This window comes from Stigmatopora nigra, chromosome 23 (assembly GCF_051989575.1).
Source record: "Stigmatopora nigra isolate UIUO_SnigA chromosome 23, RoL_Snig_1.1, whole genome shotgun sequence".
NCBI lineage: Eukaryota > Metazoa > Chordata > Actinopteri > Syngnathiformes > Syngnathidae > Stigmatopora > Stigmatopora nigra.
The window spans coordinates 6701087-6723306 of NC_135530.1; the positions used below are offsets into that span (position 1 = coordinate 6701087).

A 22220-nucleotide genomic window follows, 5' to 3' on the forward strand; every position below is an offset into this window, starting at 1 on the left:
TGATGAGATGATGAGATGAGATGATGAGATGAGATGATGAGAAGAAATGAGATGAAAGATGGGATGAGATTGGATGACATTATTCTTGAGATGAGATGAAATGAGATGGGATGACTTTATTCATGAGATGAGATGAGTTGAGATTAGATGAGATGATGAGATGAGATTAGATGAGATGATGAGATGAGATTGGATGACTTTATTCATGAGATGAGATGAGATTAGATGAGATGAGATGAGATGATGAGATGAGATGATGAGATGAGATGATGAGATGAGATGAGATGAGATGAGATGAGATGATGAGATGAGATGAGATGATGAGATGAGATGAGATGATGAGATGAGATGAAATGAGATGATGAGATGAGATGATGAGATGAGATGATGAGATGAGATGATGAGATGATGAGATGATGAGATGAGATGATGAGATGAGATGATGAGATGAGATGATGAGATGAGATGATGAGATGAGATGATGAGATGAGATGATGAGATGATGAGATGAGATGATGAGATGAGATGATGAGATGAGATGATGAGATGAGATGATGAGATGAGATGATGAGATGAGATGATGAGATGAGATGATGAGATGAGATGATGAGATGAGATGATGAGATGATGAGATGATGAGATGAGATGATGAGATGAGATGATGAGATGAGATGATGAGATGAGATGATGTGATGAGATGAGATGATGAGATGAGATGATGAGATGAGATGATGAGATGAGATGAAGAGATGATGAGATGATGAGATGATGAGATGATGAGATGATGAGATGAGATGATGAGATGAGATGATGAGATGAGATGAGATGATGAAATGAGATGATGAGATGAGATGATGAGATGAGATGATGAGATGAGATGATGAGATGATGTGATGAGATGATGAGATGAGATGATGAGATGATGAGATGAAGAGATGATGAGATGAGATGATGAGAAGAAATGAGATGAAAGATGGGATGAGATTGGATGACTTTATTCTTGAGATGAGATGAGATGAAATGAGATGGGATGAGATGAGATCAGATGAGATGGGAATTGCATGCTATACTAGAAAATGTTTGTCGTTTCTTCCATCCAAGACACTTCTTGTTAATTTTAGGGCATTTGTTCAGACTCACTTCCCGTTGTTATCGGGTCAATTCCGAGTGTATTTCAGGATAGGGTTATTACCTGTTGAACACCCAACGCAATTGACGTATAATGCCGCACTGACATAGATTGGTCCAGATTATGTCAGTCCTATTTGCTGTAAAAAGGACTCTTGTTTGATTGGAAAGGTTTTTGTGGGTCCCGTCATATTTACAATGGAGTCACAATTATTACACATTGTAATTGGAATTTTTTTCCAAGCATTTTTCATGACACAAATGACACCTTGTGGTTTTCTGGGCTTTCAGCACTCAGGAGTATTTCACTTCAATTGTTTTTAAGACCATTATAGTTAGAGGTTTTTGAGGACCATTATAGCTGCAGATTCCAGCATAATCCCTAAATGAGTGACTGTTACAACAAGAATATCCGCCCACCATTTTTTCTATAATCGTTCCTCGAAACTTAAAGAGTTATTTTTTTTAAAAGAAATAGTCACTTATCGTAACGGGAAAGCATTTTTTGCTACCGGGATTTAATCCTGTCTTCTTTCACAACTTGTCAGATAAGCGTCTCTAAAGATGCACTTTAAGACTTGTTGTATTGTATTTTTTTTCCCCCTCGAGGGAAAGCTGAGTCACCTGAGCACAAGTAGTCGCAAGGTCTTATGTGCATGTAAACAATTGCGAAACACCGGCACAACCTGCCGCACGGGCTTCTTTCATTCCGCGAGTCGAATGGGAAGCGCTTTTAGGAGAGCTTCCAAGTTATTTTTGGCACGGCCCTCCCTTGAGAGGCTAATATCGGGGCTGCCATCACCATTCGTTAGCGCAGGGCTGGGCAAACTTTTGGGCCCGGGGGCCACATTGACTTGAAAAAATTGACAGATGGGCCAGCACAAGATATGATACATATAAAAAAGTGCATCCGTTAACAGTACATATGAAACAAGTGAAAAGTAAAGTAAAAAGTATAAAGTAAAGTTAAAAGTAAAAAGTACAAAGTAAAGTAAAAAGTACAAAGTAAAGTATAAAGTAAAAAGTGTAAAGTAAAGTATAAAGTACAAAGTAAAGTAAAAATATAAAGTACAAAGTCAAGTAAAAAGTAAGGTAAAAAGTAAAGTAAAAAGTATAAAGTACAGAGTAAAGTATAAAGTACAGAGTAAAGTATAAAGTACAGAGTAAAGTATAAAGTACAGAGTAAAGTATAAAGTATAAAGTACAAAGTAAAAAGTAAAAAGTAAAAAGTAAAAAGTAAAAAGTAAAAAGTAAAAAGTAAAAAGTAAAAAGTAAAAAGTAAAAAGTAAAAAGTAAAAAGTAAAAAGTAAAAAGTATAAAGTATAAAGTATAAAGTATAAAGTATAAAGTATAAAGTAAAAAGTATAAAGTAAAAAGTATAACGTAAAAAGTATAAAGTAAAATGTATAAAGTAAAAAGTATAAAGTAAAAAGTATAAAGTAAAAAGTATAAAGTAAAAAGTATAAAGTAAAAAGTATAAAGTAAAAAGTATAAAGTATAAAGTATAAAGTAAAAAGTATAAAGTAAAAAGTATAACGTAAAAAGTATAAAGTAAAATGTATAAAGTAAAAAGTATAAAGTAAAAAGTATAAAGTAAAAAGTATAAAGTAAAAAGTATAAAGTAAAAAGTATAAAGTAAAAAGTATAAAGTAAAAAGTATAAAGTAAAAAGTATAAAGTAAAAAGTATAAAGTAAAAAGTATAAAGTAAAAAGTATAAAGTAAAAAGTATAAAGTAAAAAGTATAAAGTAAAAAGTATAAAGTAAAAAGTATAAAGTAAAAAGTATAAAGTAAAAAGTATAAAGTAAAAAGTATAAAGTAAAAAGTATAAAGTAAAAAGTATAAAGTATAAAGTATAAAGTAAAAAGTATAAAGTAAAAAGTATAAAGTAAAAAGTAAAGTATAAAGTACGAAGTAAAGTATAAAGTACAAAGTAAATTATAAAGTACAAAGTAAAGCAAAAAGTACAAAGTAAAAGGAATGTATTAAGAAATATTAAAATGTCATTTAAATAAAGATAAAGGGACTGTAAAACACGAAAAACAAATAAAAGTGAACAGAGCTACTGCCACTGGCTTCCGCGGGAAGGCGCCATCTTGGGGAGAGAAAAAAACTTGGACAATGTCGGCGGGCCGGATTAAAACGCCTAACGGGCCCGTATGTGGCCCGCGGGCCGTAGTTTGCCTATGTCAGATTTAGACTGTCCGGAGATATTTCAATGTACTTTTTAATGCAAAATGCTCAGTCAAACATTGCCACTGACCTAAGATGAGATTTCAAATGAGCTCTAAAGACATGTGACACTTGGTGCATTGCACAATCAATCCCTGTGTGTTGTCAGACTGTCTCATTGTTGTCTTTACACTCTTTGTCTCCCTTATTCCCATTTTTTCAGTGCCAGGCTCTGCTGGTATTTTGCTGTCTATAACACACACAGAGAAAAAGACGCACCGGGCAGTACCAGTCGCTTCATTTCGCTCTCAGCCTCGGCCTTCTAGTGTGGAGTTTGCATTCTCTCCCCATTCTCGTGTGGGTTTTTTCTGGGTACTCTGGTTTTTCATCCATGAAACTGATGGAACGCTCTAAAACAGACATGGGCAAACTAAGGCCCGCGGGCTACAAACGGCCCATTAGGCTTTTTAATCCGGCCTGCCGACGTCCAAATAATGTTTTTCCCCCCAAGATGGCGCCGTCACGTGGAAGCTAGTGGCAGTAGTTCTGTCCACTCTTATTTGTTTTTTCATGTTCTACAGCCCCTCTATCTTTTTTTAAATGACATTTTAATATTTCTTAATACATTCCCTTTTACTTGACTTTGTACTTTAGACTTTTTACTTTAATGATGAGTTATGAGTATGTTAATACTTTAGTCCTTTTTTTCTGTTTATGTTTCATATGTACTGTTAACGTATGCACTTTTTTATATGTATCGTATCTTGTGCTGAACCGGCCCATCTGTCAGGTTTTTCGTGTTTTACAGCTCGTCTATCTTTTTTTTAAATGACATTTTAATATTTCTTAATACATTCCTTTTTACTTGACTTTGTACTTTATACTTTTTACTTTAATGAGTGATGAGTATGTTAATACTTTAGTCCTTTTTTCTGTTTATGTTTCATATGTCCTGTTAACGGATGCACTTTTTTATATGTATCGTATCTTGTGTTGACCCGGCCCATCTGTCACAATTTTTTAAAGTCTATGTGGCCCCCGGGCCCAAAAGTTTGTCCACCCCTGCTGTAAAATGTCTATGTGCACCCTGCCTACAGCGCGTAGTTCTCCAGGATAGACTCCGGCCCTCCCCTCAACCCTTGCATGATAACGGCATGATAAAGGCGATTGACGTCAACAAAACATGTTCATTTCCGACACAATTTGCCGACTTGAATCACAATAGTTTAATAATGAGTCAAAAATGGGTCAATGTTTATATTTCCAATTCAGAAATGTTAAAGTCTTCTTTTGTGCCGCGACCCCTGCTGTGCCCCCCTTGCACTGTCCTCCAACATAAGACAATTTAAATAATTCCCAATCTTTGGTCTCCAAAATGACACCGAATTGTTATTTGACGTGGCCCAATTACAATGTAGTCAACATCCAGTCTATCCCATACCTGTCAACTTCTGCCGATAACTGCCCTTATAAATGATTATGATTCCCCGTACAAACCCCCCAAAAAAACGTACAAACACCGTACGACGCATGTTTACCCGTTGTAACTCGTTTCTTACTAGGTGGCTCCTTCATGCTTGCTTCCACGATATTTACTCTATGTATATCTACGCATGTCATCACTTATCGATATTGCCGTACGCACGTACGATAATTTTTGCTGGTATACCGTGACAATAGTCTCAATCGATGACAGTAGCGTCGTTGACTACCAGCCTACGTGACTATCTGAATTTTAGCCAAAACGGTCTTGTTGAGATCGGTTTTCATAAATATTGGGTTTTTTTTTTATTAATTCCCCGTACAAAAGTCGGTGTACGGCGTACATGATTTGAAATGGTAAATAAACGTAAAAAATATGTATAAAACGTACAAGTTGACAGGTATGCAATGTTCCCTCTCAGCTGCGCGCGTACAAAATTGCGCACTACTCTAGTCTTCTCTGCGCAGTAGCAATCATATGGTGCGCAGTATATAAAATCCATTTTTTTTTAAATAATTTTTGCTGGTATACCGTGACAATAGTAACGATCAATGACAGTACCGTCGTTGACTACCAGCCTACGAGACTATCTGAATTTTAGCCAAAACGGTCTTGTTGAGATCGGTTTTCATAAATATTGGGTTTTTTTTTTTATTAATTCCCCGTACAAAAGTCGGTGTACGGCGTACATGATTTGAAATGGTAAAAAAACGTAAAAAATATGTATAAAACATACAAATTGACAGGTATGCAATGTTCCCTCTCAGCTGCACGCGTACGAAATTGCGCACTACTCTAGTCTTCTCTGCGCAGTAGCAATCATATGGTGCGCAGTATATAAAATCCAATTTTTTTTCAATAATTTTTGCTGGTATACCGTGACAATAGTAACGATCAATGACAGTACCGTCGTTGACTACCAGCCTACGAGACTATCTGAATTTTAGCCAAAACGGTCTTGTTGAGATCGGTTTTCATAAATATTGGTGATTTAAAAAAAAAATCCCCGTACAAAAGTAGGTGTACGGTGTACATGATTTGAAATGGTAAAAAAAACTTATAAAATACGTATAAAACGTACTAGTTGACAGATAAACGTACTAGTTGACAGATATGCTATCCAATTGTTAGAAGTTGGTCATATTTCCCAATTTAGCCCTAAAGTGCCTGAAATATGGCTATTCAAGAACAAGCAAGCACGTTCTTGCAGCCCGAGTTCCTGCCATTGTTCGCCAAATGAGGAAGATGGAATATAGCTTTTGTGCCGCCACAAAGTCAACTCCCTCTATTTTGTAAGACAACTAAGCCCATAAAAAAAGATGATGATGATCACTGAAGTGAATGTAGATCCTCCCATTCTCATCCACCCTGCTGAGGAATTTCCAACACACAATTACAATTCACAACCAAACCACAAAGTCATATTTAAACATCAGCCAAGCACTTGCAGGAAGAAACAGTTCATTTACTTTAATTGCCCCCACATCGGCATTTTACCAAGGGATTGGTAACATATAGAGTTGTGGACTAGATTGGGATTCCACAAGTGTTGAAATCAATGTTCCCTCTAAGCTGAGTGTGTGCGCAATTGCGCACTACTCTCGTCTTCTCTGCGCAGTAGCAATCATATGGCGCGCAGTAAATAAAATCCAAACCTTTTTTAATTTAATTTTTTAATGATTTTTTACCCCTTTCCTTATGATGGCGCCGTTTACACGGCAGCCAGTGGCAGTAGCTCTGTCCACACTTATGTTTTTCGTGTTTGACAGCCAATCAGATACCTTGGGAATGTTTCCTTAAAGCTTCGTGCGTGCACAATAGCTCACTACAGTGTTCCCCCGCTACTTCGCGGTTCAGCTACCGCGGACTCAGAACTTCGCAGATTTTTTGGGGAAAAAAATACAAATATTACACTGAACAACATATTTTACAGTTTTTTTTGTTATAACATGAATTTCAATCTCTCTACCCGTATTCTATATGGTGTACTGTATACAGGGGGTAATTAAAAAAATGGGAATTAAATTCAAATGAAGCATTTTTGAAGGGGAATCCCCACTTGGCGGAAATTCACTTATCGCGGGTGGTCCCAGTCCCCATTAACCGCGATAACCGAGGGAACACTGTACTTTTGTCTTCTCTGCGCAGCATCAATCATATGGCGCGCAGTAAATAAAATCCAAACTTTTTTCTATTTTTTTTACCCCTTTCCCCATGATGGCGCTGTTTGCGCGGCAGCCAGTGGCAATCGCTCTGTTCACTCTTATGTTTTTTGTGTATTACAGCATGTTTTACACGAAAAATTAGAGGGAAAATTGACATGCACCTGCTTATGGCAGGTGTTATACTGGTGTGTGCCCATAGCAAGCAATGATGATGTCGCTCACACTGGTACTCAGTGCGCTCAGGGAGCTTGTCTTTCTTCCCAGACCAATGAAAAATTCAGAGGGAATATTGGTTGGAAGCGAATATTGGGGGCTTTAATAGAAATGGTTTGATAGAGAAACCCACCCCGGGTTCTTTAGTGACACTCTCTGGTGGAAGGATTTACTGCAGGGACTATTGTCGCTTGACCTGAGAGTTTTGGTCTGAGAATTACGCCGGGTCAAATGACGGCAAGCACCCTCACTGAGGAAAAGAGGAAGATGAGAAAGTGCTAGTTTTCCACAGCACGCTCATAGCAAGAGTGAAAGTTGCCTAAAATGTCCAACCTGTCGCAACCCAGCAGGCCCGATTCACGCAATGCTGTAAAAATAACCATGTAAAGTAAGGCTTTTTGGGGGAAAAAATGACCATGTATAATAAGCCGTTTTTCTTGCAAAAGATGACCATGAAAAGTAAGGTTTTTTTCTTGCAAAAATGACCAGTAAGGCTTTTGTTCTTGAAAAATGACGATGTCAAGTGAGACTTTTTTGGGGAAAAAATGACCATTGTATAGTAAGCACTTTTCTCTTGCAAAAATGACCATGTAAAATATTTTTTTCTTGCAAAAATGACCATGTAAAATATTTTTTTCTTGTAAAAATGACCATGTAAAGTAAGGCTTTTGGGAAAAAAAATGACCATGTATAGTAAGCCTTTTTTTCTTGCAAATATCACCAATAAGAATCGTATGAATCATATTTGTTTGAGCTGTCAATCATGAACTCAGACCACGGCTCGGTAACCTTTTTGCCAGAAACAATTCCTATTTTTAAATGTTATTCCTTGAGAGCCATACTGGGAATTTAAAAGACCAAATAAATGAAAAGGTGTGCTTCTTTTTCTCAGATTTATTTAAACTGCATTGTTATGTTGTTGCAAATCAATGATCATACATACACAAGAGAGTCTAATATTAAAAAATATATGGTTACAGCGGTCTTAGAGGTACATTTTCGCTAATAGATTAGCCGAGAGCCTTATGCACCCATCCTAAGAGCCGCATGTGGCTCGCGACCCACAACAAAATCCAACAAAGTTCTTTTGTAGACTCAGTGTGAGTTTTTTTGCGACTGTTGTGCTCTATACAAGCCATATCTCTGGAGTCTGGTCTATGTATGGCTATCCCGTGCCCTGAAGTCAAAGTCTGCTGCTCGTCAAAGTGACGAAAAGCAGGCGGGATAAATCACGTAGGCTGACAACCAGGGGGTGCTTGATGACAGAAGAGGTGAGGATGCATCCTGTGGAATGTTAAGAACGCGACAGGTTAACGAGCTCGTATCATGGTAAGAGTACTGATTAACACACGGTTCTGAGGTTGTGGGTTCAAATTCAGCTGTTGGCTTTCCTGTGTGGACTTTCCCTACACATACGAAAGTAAAACATGCCTGATAAATGCAGTAAATGATATTGAGATGTCATTTTGCATGCTTACGCCCAACAATCAGTGATTTATTTAGGCGGCCCGGTGGGTGAGTGGTTAACACAGGGGTGGGCAAACTTTTGGGCCCAGGGGCCACATTGACTTTAAAAAAAATGACAGATGGGCCGGGTCAGGACAAGATATACATATAAAAAAGTGCATCCGTTAACAGTACATATGAAACATAAACAGATATATTCATCATATTTAAAGTAAAAAAGTATACGGTACAAAGTCAAGTAAAAAGGAATGTATTAAGAAATATTAAAATGTCCTTTAAAAAAAGATAGACGGGCTGTAAAACACAAAAAACAAATAAGAGTGGACATTGCTACTGCTACTGGCTTCCGTGTTACGGCGCCATCTTGGGAGAAAAAAAAAAAAACATTATTCGTACAACGTCGGCGGGCTGGATTAAAAGGCCTAGCGGGCTGGATGTGGCCGGCGGGCCGTAGGTTGCCCATGTCTGGGTTAGCACGTCGGCCTCACAGCTGTGGGATCCTGGGTTCACATCCAAGTCATTTCTATCTGTGAGGAGTTTGAATGTTCTCCATAGGCCTGCGTGGGTTTCCTCCAGGTACTCCGGTTTCCTCCAACAATCCACCGACTCAAGGTGTCCCCCCCCCCTCCTAACCAGAGACAGCTAGGATTGGCTCCAGCACCCTCCGCGACCCTAACTAGGATAAAGTGGTTCAGAAAATTAGATTAGATGAGAATGACTAAAAGAGAAAAAAAGTAAGATACTAGAGTTTTAAAACTGAATATGAAAAAAAACATCATTCTGGCTCGTCATAACTGATTTACACACTTAAATTGATGGAGTGTACACAAAAAGTAGAAATGTGTGTAATAGACAGTTTCCTGTATGAGCTCCCAAAATAAAATATTCTCAAAGTTCAAATCCGGAAGCGTACGAGTAAACCAAGTCATGAAATTTGAACGTGAGGAAAATGTTTGTTCAGAATGTTTCATTGCTCCGTCATGCTGTATACCAGTGGTGTGCCATTGGGGCCTTCAAGGCCTTCTCTGCTGGCCTAAGAGATATCTGAATCATATATCATATATTTTGTCCATCAATACTTATTAAAGAATTCCTAATCATCTATTAGCTTCCTTTCATTGCTTTCCCCCATAGTTGCACTGCTTCACTGTTGTGTGTTTTCATATTTAAGCATTTAACCAATCACATTTCAGCCATTATTTGTTGTCAGGATCAGAAATTTGCCTCAGGGACTTCACAATCCGTTATGCAGGCTGAAGGCGTCACTAGGAAATTCACGGACCGCCACTGCTGTATTCCCAACTAATGATATGGATTTGAACGCTTATATTTTGTTTGTCATCTTAATGTGAAAGTCCGGCGTTGTGATTTGCCTGCCTTTTCCGGTTCTGTGTCGTCACACTTGACAGAGGTTGCTTGTCGAGTCATCGCAGTTGATCAGTTCAGAACACGTTGAGAAGTCCCAACAGCGGTGCTTTTAACTCCGCACGCTCACCGGGATTTCTAGGAATTTAATTCTCCAAAATATACCATGTGGACCAACTGTGGATACGCGTGAAGAAAGAAAAAAACGTGTAACTTTTGAAAGCACGACCCGGATCGACTGAAACAAAACCTCCGCGACATCAGCGGGCGAACTTGGCTTCTCTGCCCGGTGGGAGGCGTGTGTCTAACGGCTTGCAGCTGCGTGCGTTGCCGCCTGTCTGGACGCATCTCTCTGCAGAAAAAAAAAGAAAAAAACAACAACAACAACAAAACCCAAGATATGGCCGAAGCGTTATGTAGTTGTTGGAGTGGCAGCAGTTTTTCTGGGGGTTTTGTCGGGCATCTTTTGGCTTAATGTGACGCACTGTCGTGACACGCCGTTTTTTTGCAGCGCACGAAGAGGAAGAAGGAGGCTCGTCTTCATCAACTTGCCTGTTGTACATGTAACAGGTAATATTTACCCAATATCTTCTATAATTCTCCTCTCGCCAGCTCTATTTCATGCACATCTTTGTTTTAAATTGGGGTGTTCATGATGCTTATTCCAAACATAAGGCCCCGCAAGCATCCTTTTTGTCTCGTGAGACTGACTGACATTAATTTAATTGGCTTTATTGCTGTTTTGTGCTCATGTTGATTTTACTGTCAACCAATCAGGAGCTCATAACAACTCACCAGTAGCTTTAATACCCCCAAATCTAATAAAAAAGCAATATCCTCAATTTTACTGGACTTTTTTTTTAATAATACGCTGGCTAATTGTTTTCTTCCTTCCTATTAAGAGGTCACTTGGTGGCACTTTGTTCCCACAAAGCACAAAAAAATATGTCGAATTCATATCAAGCATGCTTGCAAGTGATTAGTCAACAGGTGAAAATACTTAATATAATTATAATGGGATGGCAAAATAAACTGAACTGTTTGACTCTGATTTATTTAAGAAAAGGACACCACTTATTAATAAATATAAACATGTGCATACAGTGTTACCTTGAGATACAAGCTTTTAATTTACTCGATTAAAACGTTTTCCTTAGAAATTAACTAAATACAAATTTATTTGTTCACACCCTCTGAAAAAAAAAACAGGATATTATAATGGGAAAAAACATTTTTTATTGGTTGTAATTCACCATCTACTAACAGAGTAACAAATAAGTGGTTATGATTTTTAAGACTAGAATGACGCATTATTCAGTACAATGTGGATTTCATGGATGAGAGAGAGAGAGAGACATAACATAAACTTTAACTTAGATTCCTACACACAGTTAAAAAAATTTAATCTTAAGTTTCACCAAATTTAAACCTTCTTTTGCAATAACTAAAGGCAAAGAGGTTAATGCAGGGGTCGGGAGATCCATAAACAATTCATATTTTAAAACATTATTCCTTGAGAGTCATACTAAGAATTTAAAAGTAAAAATACATGAAAATGTGAGCATTTATTATTCATTTCATCACTTTGAAAATCAAAAAATGTTGGAATTATTTTGAGAACATGTCACTGTTGCTAACAATGAGAGAATGCATGCTAAAGAGTCTAATGAAGAAAAAGTATGATTTTAAAAAGGCGCTAGAGATAGTTTTGGTGTTACAGTGATCCTTTTGGTGCGACCGGGACTTAGGTCTCTCACCAGCGGTTCCCATATTTTACCACACAGGTTTGCGGAGAGCCACCTACACCCATCTAAAGAGCCACATAAGGCTCACGAGCCATAGGTTCCCTACCCCTGGACTAACGCTTAAAAAAAAACAGAAAAATGCAATGCTTCGCCCAGTGCCCATAGAGATCTTTGCACAAAGGGAGATGTGGCGAGAAAGAAAGTGCACCATCTGTATGTTTGTATCTTAAAATTTGTCTCTTATCTTAAGGTAAATATGTGCTCGGAATTTTACTCATATCTCAAATTCCTCATATGTCGGGGCAGTCGTATGTCAAGGTGTTACTGTAAGAGAAATAAGCATCCATTATTTTCTGGCCGTGCTAACCCATGATAAATCAGGGTGAGGGAACACCTCACTTTTTCAGAAAGGCATAACATGAAATACAAAAAGAAAAAACAGGATTACAGTAAATGCAACGTCCACATGGCAAGGGCCAATGTGGCACGCAGCTGTTGAAACTCCTTTTGGCTAAGGATGAGTGAAACAGCTGCGTCTTCGTCATCAGCCGGCATCACCTCTATTGCCTCACACACGCACGGAACTCGGGCGGCAGGCTCCAACACGGACGGTGGTGACTTCCCCAACCCCTGCAGGGCATCCGTTTGCCTATGCAAGCCGAAGCAGAGGATTTAGTACACGGTTAATTACAGCAGTTGTTGAAATTCCTTCAAACCAATAGACTCAACGACAGTTTCTTCCCAAGAGCAGTCACCGTACTCAATTCGACCTGAGGACATAGGACAGGGGTGGGCAAACTTTTGGGCCCGGGGGCCACATTGACTTTAAAAATTTGAAAGATGGGCCGGGTCAGCACAAGATACGATACACATAAAAAAGTGCATCCGTTAACAGTACATATGAAATATAAACAGAAAAAAAGGACTAGAGTATTAACATACTTATCACTCATTATTAAAGTATAAAGTACAAAATAAAGCAAAAAGGAATGTATTAAGAAATATTAAAATATGTCATTTAAAAAAAAGATAGAGGAGCTGTAAAACACGAAAAACAAAAAAGAGTGGACAGAGCTACTGCCACTGGCTTTCGCGTGATGGCGCCATCTTGGGGAAAAAATATTTGGACAACGTTGGCAATGAAAATAAAAGCATTCAATTGAATTCACATTTACCCAAATGGGCCGAACTTGGTTTTCGCTGGAACGCGCCTTTTAATATATTTTACTAATCAACGCGTTCAGTGTTCAGGCGTACGTGGAAGAAGGAGCTATCTGAAGGCGCGCAGTGTCTGGTCGATCCAAATTAGGATTGTTCGGCCTTGGCTGAGGTGTGTCCCGCTGCCGTTCATAGAGCTGAGCAAATTTACTTTTCTGACAAACATACTTGACGTGGTTTCCAGACATGCGTGAAGTTGCCATCCAGGCCTTTTATCCCCGCCTCTCTCAGTGACCTCTTCCTTAAGCTGCTCCCTGGCCAGACAGTAGACTAACCTTGAGGTTAGCCAGGCTGCGGTGACTTTGTGATAAATTGGGAGTCAAAAGGAGTTAATATTCAGACGTGCCAATGTCTGATTCTGTCGTACTTTGCGTTGTAATATGGGTGCTCGGACATTCGGTCGCCGGTCAAATGGTGACAGAGTTTACTGTTGAAGCCAGCTCTTAAAATTATATTCATGAGAGAGTTTAATATATAAGTACTGTTTAATATCTAAGTACTGTTTAATATCTAAGTACTGTTTTATATCTAAGTACTGTTGAATATCTAAGTACTGTTTAATATCTAAGTACTGTTGAATATTTAAGTGCTGTTTAATATCTAAGTACTGCTTAATATCTAAGTACTGTTTAATATCTAAATACCGTTTAATATCTAAGTACTGTTTAAGATCTAAGTACTGTTTAAGATCTAAGTACTGTTTAATATCTAAGTACTGTTTAATATCTAAGTACTGTTTAATATCTAAGTATTGTTTAATATCCAAGTACTGTTGAAACCAGCTCTCAAAATTGTCTTCATGAGAGAGTTTAATATCTAAGAGAGTTTAATATCTAAGAGAAAGAGTTTAATATCTAAGAGAGAGAGGTTAATATCTAAGTACTGTTTATTATCCAAGTACTGTTGAAACCAGCTCTCAAAATTATCTTCATGAGAGAGAGATTAATATCTAAGAGAGAGAGTTTATTATCTAAGTACTGTTTAGTATCAGTACGAGTACATTTGACCGGCAACCAAAAGACCGGCGACCAAACGTCCGGCCACCTGTACTATGTCACTTGAGAGTTTGTTGCATTGCATTGAAGTCTTCTGACACGACGGCGGTTTTACAAGCTCCTCTTATTGATGATCAAATATCCCAAATACTTTAATCTAATTATGCACATCTTGTCTCGTGGGGGTCAGTCATGGGTCATCAATCATGACTTACATTGATTGCTTTCTACGAGTATAAGCCAAGGGAAAAAAGCTTTTTCAATTGTTTTATCGTTTGGTGGCGCTCCTTTGAGGAATCATCAAAAAGCCAATGGTATTGTTGCCCCTTTTCAACACATTTCCTCCCGCTTGATTATCCCACCTCCCCACAGCCGTAACATTTTCCATCTTTCCACTTTGCCTTGTTGATTTACCGCTGCACAACCAAGGACAACACGGTGGTCCTAATTGATCAATGACACTTGACCGGTCCTAGCAGACAAACAAGGAAACAGAAAATCACCAAAGGCTTTCCTGTCCAACGTTGAACAATTGTCCCAGACATTAATCCAAACAATATTTCAATGCTTGTTTCTTCTCATTTCAGAGACGAGAACCAAATTGGATCCAGTTGGGCGGGTAGGGCTGGGTTAGGCCTTCCTAAACAGCCTAAACAAGGTCACACAACCTGAGATTCCCAAGCTTTTGGAGTTCAGAACATTCTTGGCCTTTCCATGTCTTGGTGGATGCTCACTGTATGTTGGCAGCAGGATGGATTTGAGTTTTTATCTCTTGAAGGCCCCCAACTCTGATTCCCTGTTGACATCCCTCTCCTGGGCGTTGAAAGGAAAGCGCCCCCGCCATCCCCGGGGGCTTCCCTCAAGGACCCTTAAGAGGGACTTAGGACTAGAACTTGCGGTTCTTTCGTTGAACCAGTTCAAATCAGGCCACCTTATCTAGAGGATGCTTCAGTGCGTTCCCCCTTGATTGACCATTTCAATCGGAGGTTGAGCTTTTGAAAGTGGAACAGAAGCCCACCTCGGTGCTGTTTCGTCCGGTGGAATAATGTCGGCGAATCAAAGTAGCGGCAAGGCGGTAACGTTCGTGGCGCCGGCCCCGCCATCGCCATCGGCACAAAACCCCCGTAAGAATGTGAACGGCTCCGCCAGTTCGGACACGCATGTGGTGGAGAAGCTGGAGGGCCACCCGGAGGTCCAACGGCGGCAGAGACGGCACACCATGGAGCGAGACTCCAAGACGGCGGAGCACCGCTTCTTTCGTAGGAGTGTCATTTGCGACTCCAACGCCACGGCCTTGGACCTACCGAGCAAGGGAGCTGTTATCCTCCAGTCGCCACCAGACTTCACTCCTCAGCACCCCAGTCCCGGACTAGCTCAGAGAGACACCGGAGCGGCGGCGGCGACTCTCCAGGGGCCCTCAAAAGAGGGTGCTTCGCCTCAGCCCGCGTCAGGTGGAGGATCTGGAGACGTGCCAATACCAAATCTAGATGGCGGGGACGCCGAGACGCGTTCTAGTTTGGACAGTAGTGGCGTGGCGCCCAGTGCAAAGGAGCTAAGCTCGAATGCGCAGGGTGTGGACGGCAAAACCGGAGACAAGCCAGGCGACGACGACGCCCAGGGATTGGGGGCCAAAGATGGGAAGTCGCCTGAAGAGAAAGAGCGCCAAACCGAGCTGGCCAAAGCGCGTGCCGAGCAACGGGAGGCCGAGAAGAGAGTGCAGGAAGACATCGAGGAGGCGGAGACAAAGGCGGTCGGAACGTCGCCGGATGGACGCTTCCTGAAGTTTGATATCGAGATCGGGAGAGGCTCCTTCAAGACTGTGTACAAGGGGCTCGACACAGAGACAACTGTGGAAGTGGCGTGGTGCGAGCTGCAGGTATGTTCACAGTTACTATGTCCACACTTCTAAACCAACAAGGGAGCTTGTTAGGAAATTTAAGTACCGTATTTTCACGACTATAAGGTGCACTTAAATGTCTTACATTTTCTCCAAAATAGACTGGGCGCCTTATAATCCAGTGTGCTTTATATTAGAAAAGAAAAATTAAAATGTGTCATTCATTGGGGGTGCGCCTTATAATGTGATGCGCCTTATAGTCGTGAAAATATTGTAGACAATGTGTTAAGGTTTGTGGATCAGAAGTACCGTATTTTTGCTTTTCACGTTATATTAAGGGGATTTCAGTGAGATTGGGAGTAAAAGTCATACAATTAGGAGTGAGATTTAAAACGTTACATTACTTTTACGTCACTTGAAGTTGTTCAGGGCACGCAAATGTCAATTTAAGTGATGTTATATTGCTGGGAAAAATTGGATTTTGGAATAATTTGGGGGATTTTTTTGATTCCTGTCACTAAGACATTGATGAGAATGACTTGATATTGTTCATTTAGGGTAGGGGTAGAGAATCTATGGCTCGGGAGCCATATGTGGCTCTTTTGATGGGTGTATATGGCTCTCTGCCTTTTTAAATCATGTTTTTTTTATTCATTAGATTCTTCTGAATGCATTCTCCCATTGATACGCATTGATTAGCAACAGTGAAATAATGTTCTCAAAAGAAGTCAGACCCTTTTTTTTATTTTCAAAGTGGTGAAATGCATAAGAAATGCTCACATTTTCATGTATTTTTACTTCTAAATTCTCAATATGGCTCTCAAGAAATAATGTTTGAAAATATGAATTGTTTATGGCCCTCTTCGTCAAAAATGTTCCCGACCCCTGCTTTAGATGACTCTTAATGTGCAACTTTTTATCAAAATAGGGTAGTAAGTTAAAGCCTTGGTTGAGTAGCAAATGTCAGAAGTGGATCGGAAACATTTCTACAGGGGTAGCCATTCAAATTCTCCCGGGCGGGTATTCTCCCCCCCGCGGAGCCGTCCCACGTGCCTATGGCCGAAATCCTGACTGTGACTTTGGCTAATTCACAGTTAAAAAGTACGAAACAGGACGACGTGACACACTAGCCACAGGATATGCTCTCGCCGCATTGTTGCGTGCTGATGCAACGGCGAGGATGTGTCAAGCGGCACGCTAAGCCTACGCCAAAGCCACTCGTGGTTTCCTGGATGCATCTGGCCGGGAAAGAGACGGGGCAAAAAAAGTTGTCCGTCGGCTTTAAGGAGTATTTTAACAGTCCCGGCTGATCCGGTGATGTTTACATTTGAGCTTGAAACAAAACACGTGCAAGCACTCGTGTTCATTAAAGAACCAACGCGCGGACACTGCGTAATGACGGATGTTGACAGTCGACAGAAACGAGTCGTGAACCTGAAATGGATGAATGAATGCGGTCGTGACCGGACGTTTGGTCGCCGGGCAAATGTACTTGGATATTAACTAGTACTTAGATATTAAACTCTCTCGGTCAAATGGTGACAGAGAGTTTACTGTTGAAACCAGGTCTCTAAATTATATTTAAGAAAGAAAGTTTAATATCTAGGTACGGTTTAAAATCTAAGTGCTGTTTAATATCTAAGTACTGTTGAAAACAGTATACTTAGACATTAAACTCCCTCATGAATATAATTTTGAGAGCTGGTGTCAACAGTACTTAGATATTAAACAGCACTTAGATATTAAACAGTACTTAGTTATTAAACAGTACATAGATATTAAACAGTACTTAGATATTAAACAGTACTTAGATATTAAACAGTACTTAGATATTAAACAGTACTTAGATATTAAACATTACTTAGATATTAAACATTACTTAGATATTAAACAGTACTGATATTAAACAGTACTGATATTAAACCGTACTTAGATATTAATCAGTACTGATATTACACAGTACTTAGATATTAAACAGTACTTAGATGTTAAACAGTACTCAGATGTTAAACAGTACTTAGATATTAAACAGTACTCAGATGTTAAACAGTACTTAGATATTAAACAGTACTCAGATATTAACCTCTCTCTTAGATATTAAACTCTAATGAATATAATTTTGAGAGCTGGTTTCAACAGTGAACTCTCTGTCACCATTTGACCAGCGACCAAAAGACCCGCGACCAAACGCGACCGGCGACCAAAAGACAGGGGACCAATGCGGGTAGATGCCAAGGAAGGAAATCAACTGGAATTTGGACAGTAATTCTGCTTCTCACATCCATTGTGTTTATTCTCCTATTCTACACGTAAACAGATGAGTTTGTTTTTGTAGCCAAAGTTAAACAAAACGAGATCAGGTGAGATGTTGTGAACAGAGTTCCTCCCCATGGCAGTTTTTTTTATTTCTTCCCCTCCCTCGTTCATGGTGTCACAAGATGCTGCTTTGGGCTCCCGCTGTCCCAGCAGCTAAAATCAGCCTCGCCTGATGCGCCCCGTGGAAACGCCGCTTTGTTTATCAGGAAACAAACATTGGGCCGCCACGGTGTCAAGCGGGCGCTTATCAGGTTGGCTTTAAAACAAGAGACGCTTCCTTCTATTGAGTGGATTGGTGGAGTGCACACCCCATTTAAACATGATCTATGGCCAATGTTATGTAAGACCGCCAGACCCTGTGGTGAAGCCTGCAGAGACAAGTCGGTTCATAGAGATTCTTGCTCCAATCGTGTGTGTGTGTGTGTGTGTGTGTGTGTGTGTGTGTGTGTGTGTGTGTGCGTGTGTGTGTGTGTGTGTGTCAATGATGGCTGGGCGACTGGAGTAACTTTACCTACGTGAACGTGTGCATACGTGGTTACTCAGTGTGTGGGCAGGGCAACTGGAGATGTGTGGGAGTCCCCATATAGAAAAAAAGTTGTATTAGATTAAAAAAAAAAAAAAACTGTTACCCCCAATTTTGTATTTTTAATTTGCTATTTGTGTATTCGGTGCTTGGACGTTTGGTCGCATGTCTTTTGGTCCCGTTTTGGTCAACAGTCTTCTGGTCGCCGATCTATTGGTCAGCGTTCAAAGGGTGACCGAGAGTTTACTGTTGAAACCAGCTCCCAAAATTATATTCATGAGAGAGAGTTTAATATCTAAGAGAGAGAGTTTAATATCAAAAAGAGAGATTTTAATATCAAAGAGAGAGAGTTTAATATCAAAGAGAGAGAGAGTTTAATATCTAAGAGAGACAGTTTAATATTCAGGAGAGAAGATTAATTTCTAAGAGAGACAGTTTAATATTCAAGAGAGAAGTTTAATATCTAAGTACTGTTTAACATCTAAGTACTGTTTAATATTTAAGTACTGTTTAATATCCAAGTACTGTTTAATAACTAAGTACTGTTGAAACACGCTCTCCAAATGATATTCATGAGCGTTTAATATCTAAATACCTACTGTTTTCAACAGTACTTAAATACTAAACTCTCTCTCTCTCAGATATTAAACTCTCTCATGAATATAATTTTAAGAGCTGGTTTCAACAGTAAACTCTCGGTCACCATTTGACAGGCGCCCAAAAGACCGACTACCAATAATCCAAGCACCCTGCCATGAAGTCATTTTTACGTGAAAAAAAATAGTTGATGCTAATTAAGTCTTACGTAATGAAAGAAGTCACGTACTGAGGTTGGAAATAGCTTTTGGCGGTATTGCGATGTTAACATGTCAAGATGATATAAATCCACGTCCTCTATTTGGTTGACAATGGCTTCTCTGTTGCACTCATACAAGCACGTATCTGAATCATCTTGATCACTTGAAACCCAGAAAAAGGATGTCAAATGTATAATATTGGGTTGAGAAGTCGCCAGTCTGTCTGCAACACAGACCTTAATGTCCCACGTGTGGATGGATAAACTACAGAGAACATTCAAAAAGTGTGGGTCACACATCCAAAGCCCAAAACAAGTAAAAGCATGCTTGGTTTGAAAGTCTAGATTTCCCTGACAAAACGGCGAAATGGCAGCTGCGCCTGATTGATTGACATAGAAACATACACTATAAAGTACTTCAGGCGCTCAAGTGGATTTTTAATGTTGGCTATAAATTATCAACCCCGTTTATTCCCACCATTGACAATCAAGCTGCAAAAATGTAACCTTATACTACTTTTACTTATTAAATCTGTCATTAAATACTTTCACGGCAAAACGTCTCAGCTGAAATATAGTTTACTTGAAAAATATTGTGATTATGAAGTCCTTTGGAGGCGTTCATATTTCAACAAAAAAGGTCAAACATTTCTATGAAAGTAATTATGCTGTAAAACAAAATGGAGGCTTCTAAATTCATTTTTCAAACAAAACGAGGAGAATTCAGTAAGCATTGATATTCTCTCGCTGTTGTGGTAAGTGGCGATCCCCCTGTGAGGCCTGTAAAGTAGAGCAATGATGACTTTTTCAGGTTAGCACTCAGAGTGCACTAATCCCCCAATAGCCTCTTAAAACCGCATTGCAAAAGATTAATCACCTGCACATAAAAACACCCACAGCGAGGTGTGTTTTTGTGATATCCAACGCCGTGTTTCCCAACCGTTTTTTGAGCCACGGCACAGTTTTTGCATCGCATGAATCTCGGAAAAGAAGTCATCTACCTATCTAGCCATCTATTTTATTCTTGTCATTTTATGAACATTAATTACGTGAAAAGCAGTTTTGTTGTAGCACAGTATTTCGGTGCTCGGACGTTTGGTCGCTGGTCTTTTGGTCCCTATTGGTCGCTGGTCAAATTGTGACAGATAGTTTACTGTTGAAACCAGCTCTAAAAATTATATTCATGAGAGAGAGGTTAATATCTAAGAGAGAGAGTTTAATATCTAAGAGAGAGAGTTTAATATCTAAGTACTGTTAAATATCTAAGTACTGTTTAATATCCAAGTACTGTTTAATATCCAAGTACTGTTTAATATCCAAGTACTGTTTAATATTTGAGTCCTGTTTAATATAAAGGTACTGTTTAATATCTAAGTACTGTTTAATATCCAAGTACTGTTTAATATCCAAGTACTGTTTAATATCCAAGTACTGTTTAATATCCAAGTACTGTTTAATATCCAAGTACTGTTTAATATCCAAGTACTGTTTAATATCCAAGTACTGTTTAATATCTAAGTACTGTTTGATATCTAAGTACTGTAGAAACCTGCTCTCAAAATTATTATCATGAGAGTTTAATATCTAAGAGAGAGAGTTTAATATTTAAGTACTTTTTAATATAAAAGTGCATTTGACCGGCGACCAAAAGACCGGCGACCAAAAGACCGGCGACCAAAAGACCGGCGACCAAACGTCCGGTCATGAGTATTTCTGGCATAGTCCGTCTTGAAAATGGCTTTAAATCAACACAACAATATATTTACTTGTGCAGCTCGCTCCTAATACAGCTTGGTAGTAGCTTGAAGGCCCTGACGGCCCGCCACTGATTAAATGCCGATCTGAAGCCCCCAAAAGCGTGACCTGGTGAATTTACGGGTGATAAAAGTGTCAAATGTCACCAATCTCTGCTATTCATGCTAAGAAGAAACAGAAGTATTCCTTAAGATTTAATTGTCTCTCTGGATTTAAAAAAAGAAGGAAAAAAAGTGTAACCTAACCTTGAGGCTTGATTCATCTGTTCACACACTCAAGATAAGTTTAGGTTTCCGTTCTTGGTGTTTCGACACCGCCTTCTATCGCAAGCAGCTGTGAGTAACAAAAGGAAGGCAAAACTGCTGATGCTTCCTCATATGCAAAGAGCATCCTTTCCACTCGGGTTGGCTCAATCTCGCATTTCATTAGCGCAGAGAAGCGTGTGCTAAACATAAATAAAAACATGCGCCACAAAATTGTCGTTGATTTGTGCGCCACCATGACAAAGCGCGCCTAGACACGCTTGGGATAGCATTGCTCTCTAATGCATTTTTAAATGATTGCAATCATTGGAAGTGAAGGCGTGCCGTCGGCTTGGGCGCGTGGGTTTTTGCGAGGTGAAAGCGGGACAGTGAACGTGTCAGGCAGATGTTGGATGACTTGTACAGTGAAACACCATCACAGGCTCCGTTTTTCACCCCCCGCCCGCATCGGCTTGGCTTTTTCCAATCAGATTTGTCGTTTACTTGGGCTCATCTCATTATTTCCCTTTGACTCATCTGCTCGTCACACCATTTTAATCCCACCAAGGCCCCCCGCGTGCCCCTCCCTTTTACACTTGTCATCATCACCCCAAACCTTTTGTTTCTTATCTTTTTGTGCATGTTATCTGTCAAGCTGGACAAGGTGTGTTGATGCACAGATTTTTCCACCCGTAAAGAGTCGTGACCGGACATTTGGTCGCCGGTCTTTTGGTCGCCGGTCTTTTGGTCGCCAGTCAAATGGTGAAAGAGAGTTTACTGTTGAAACCAGCTCTCAGAATT

General features: G+C 39.6%; 1 protein-coding gene across 8 annotated transcripts in view; it reads left to right on the forward strand.

The window, feature by feature from the left end:
- Positions 1 to 10043: 10043 nt before the first annotated feature.
- wnk1b (WNK lysine deficient protein kinase 1b) overlaps positions 10044 to 22220 on the forward strand; it is a 61196-nt gene continuing 49019 nt past the window's right edge. For all 8 annotated transcript variants that reach the window (XM_077709363.1, XM_077709359.1, XM_077709360.1 and 5 more), the window contains exons 1-2: positions 10044 to 10562; positions 14538 to 15826. In XM_077709363.1, coding sequence (XP_077565489.1) covers positions 14996 to 15826 — 831 coding nt within the window. In that variant the 5' untranslated portion in view covers positions 10044 to 10562; positions 14538 to 14995. The remainder of the gene's footprint in view (positions 10563 to 14537; positions 15827 to 22220) is intronic.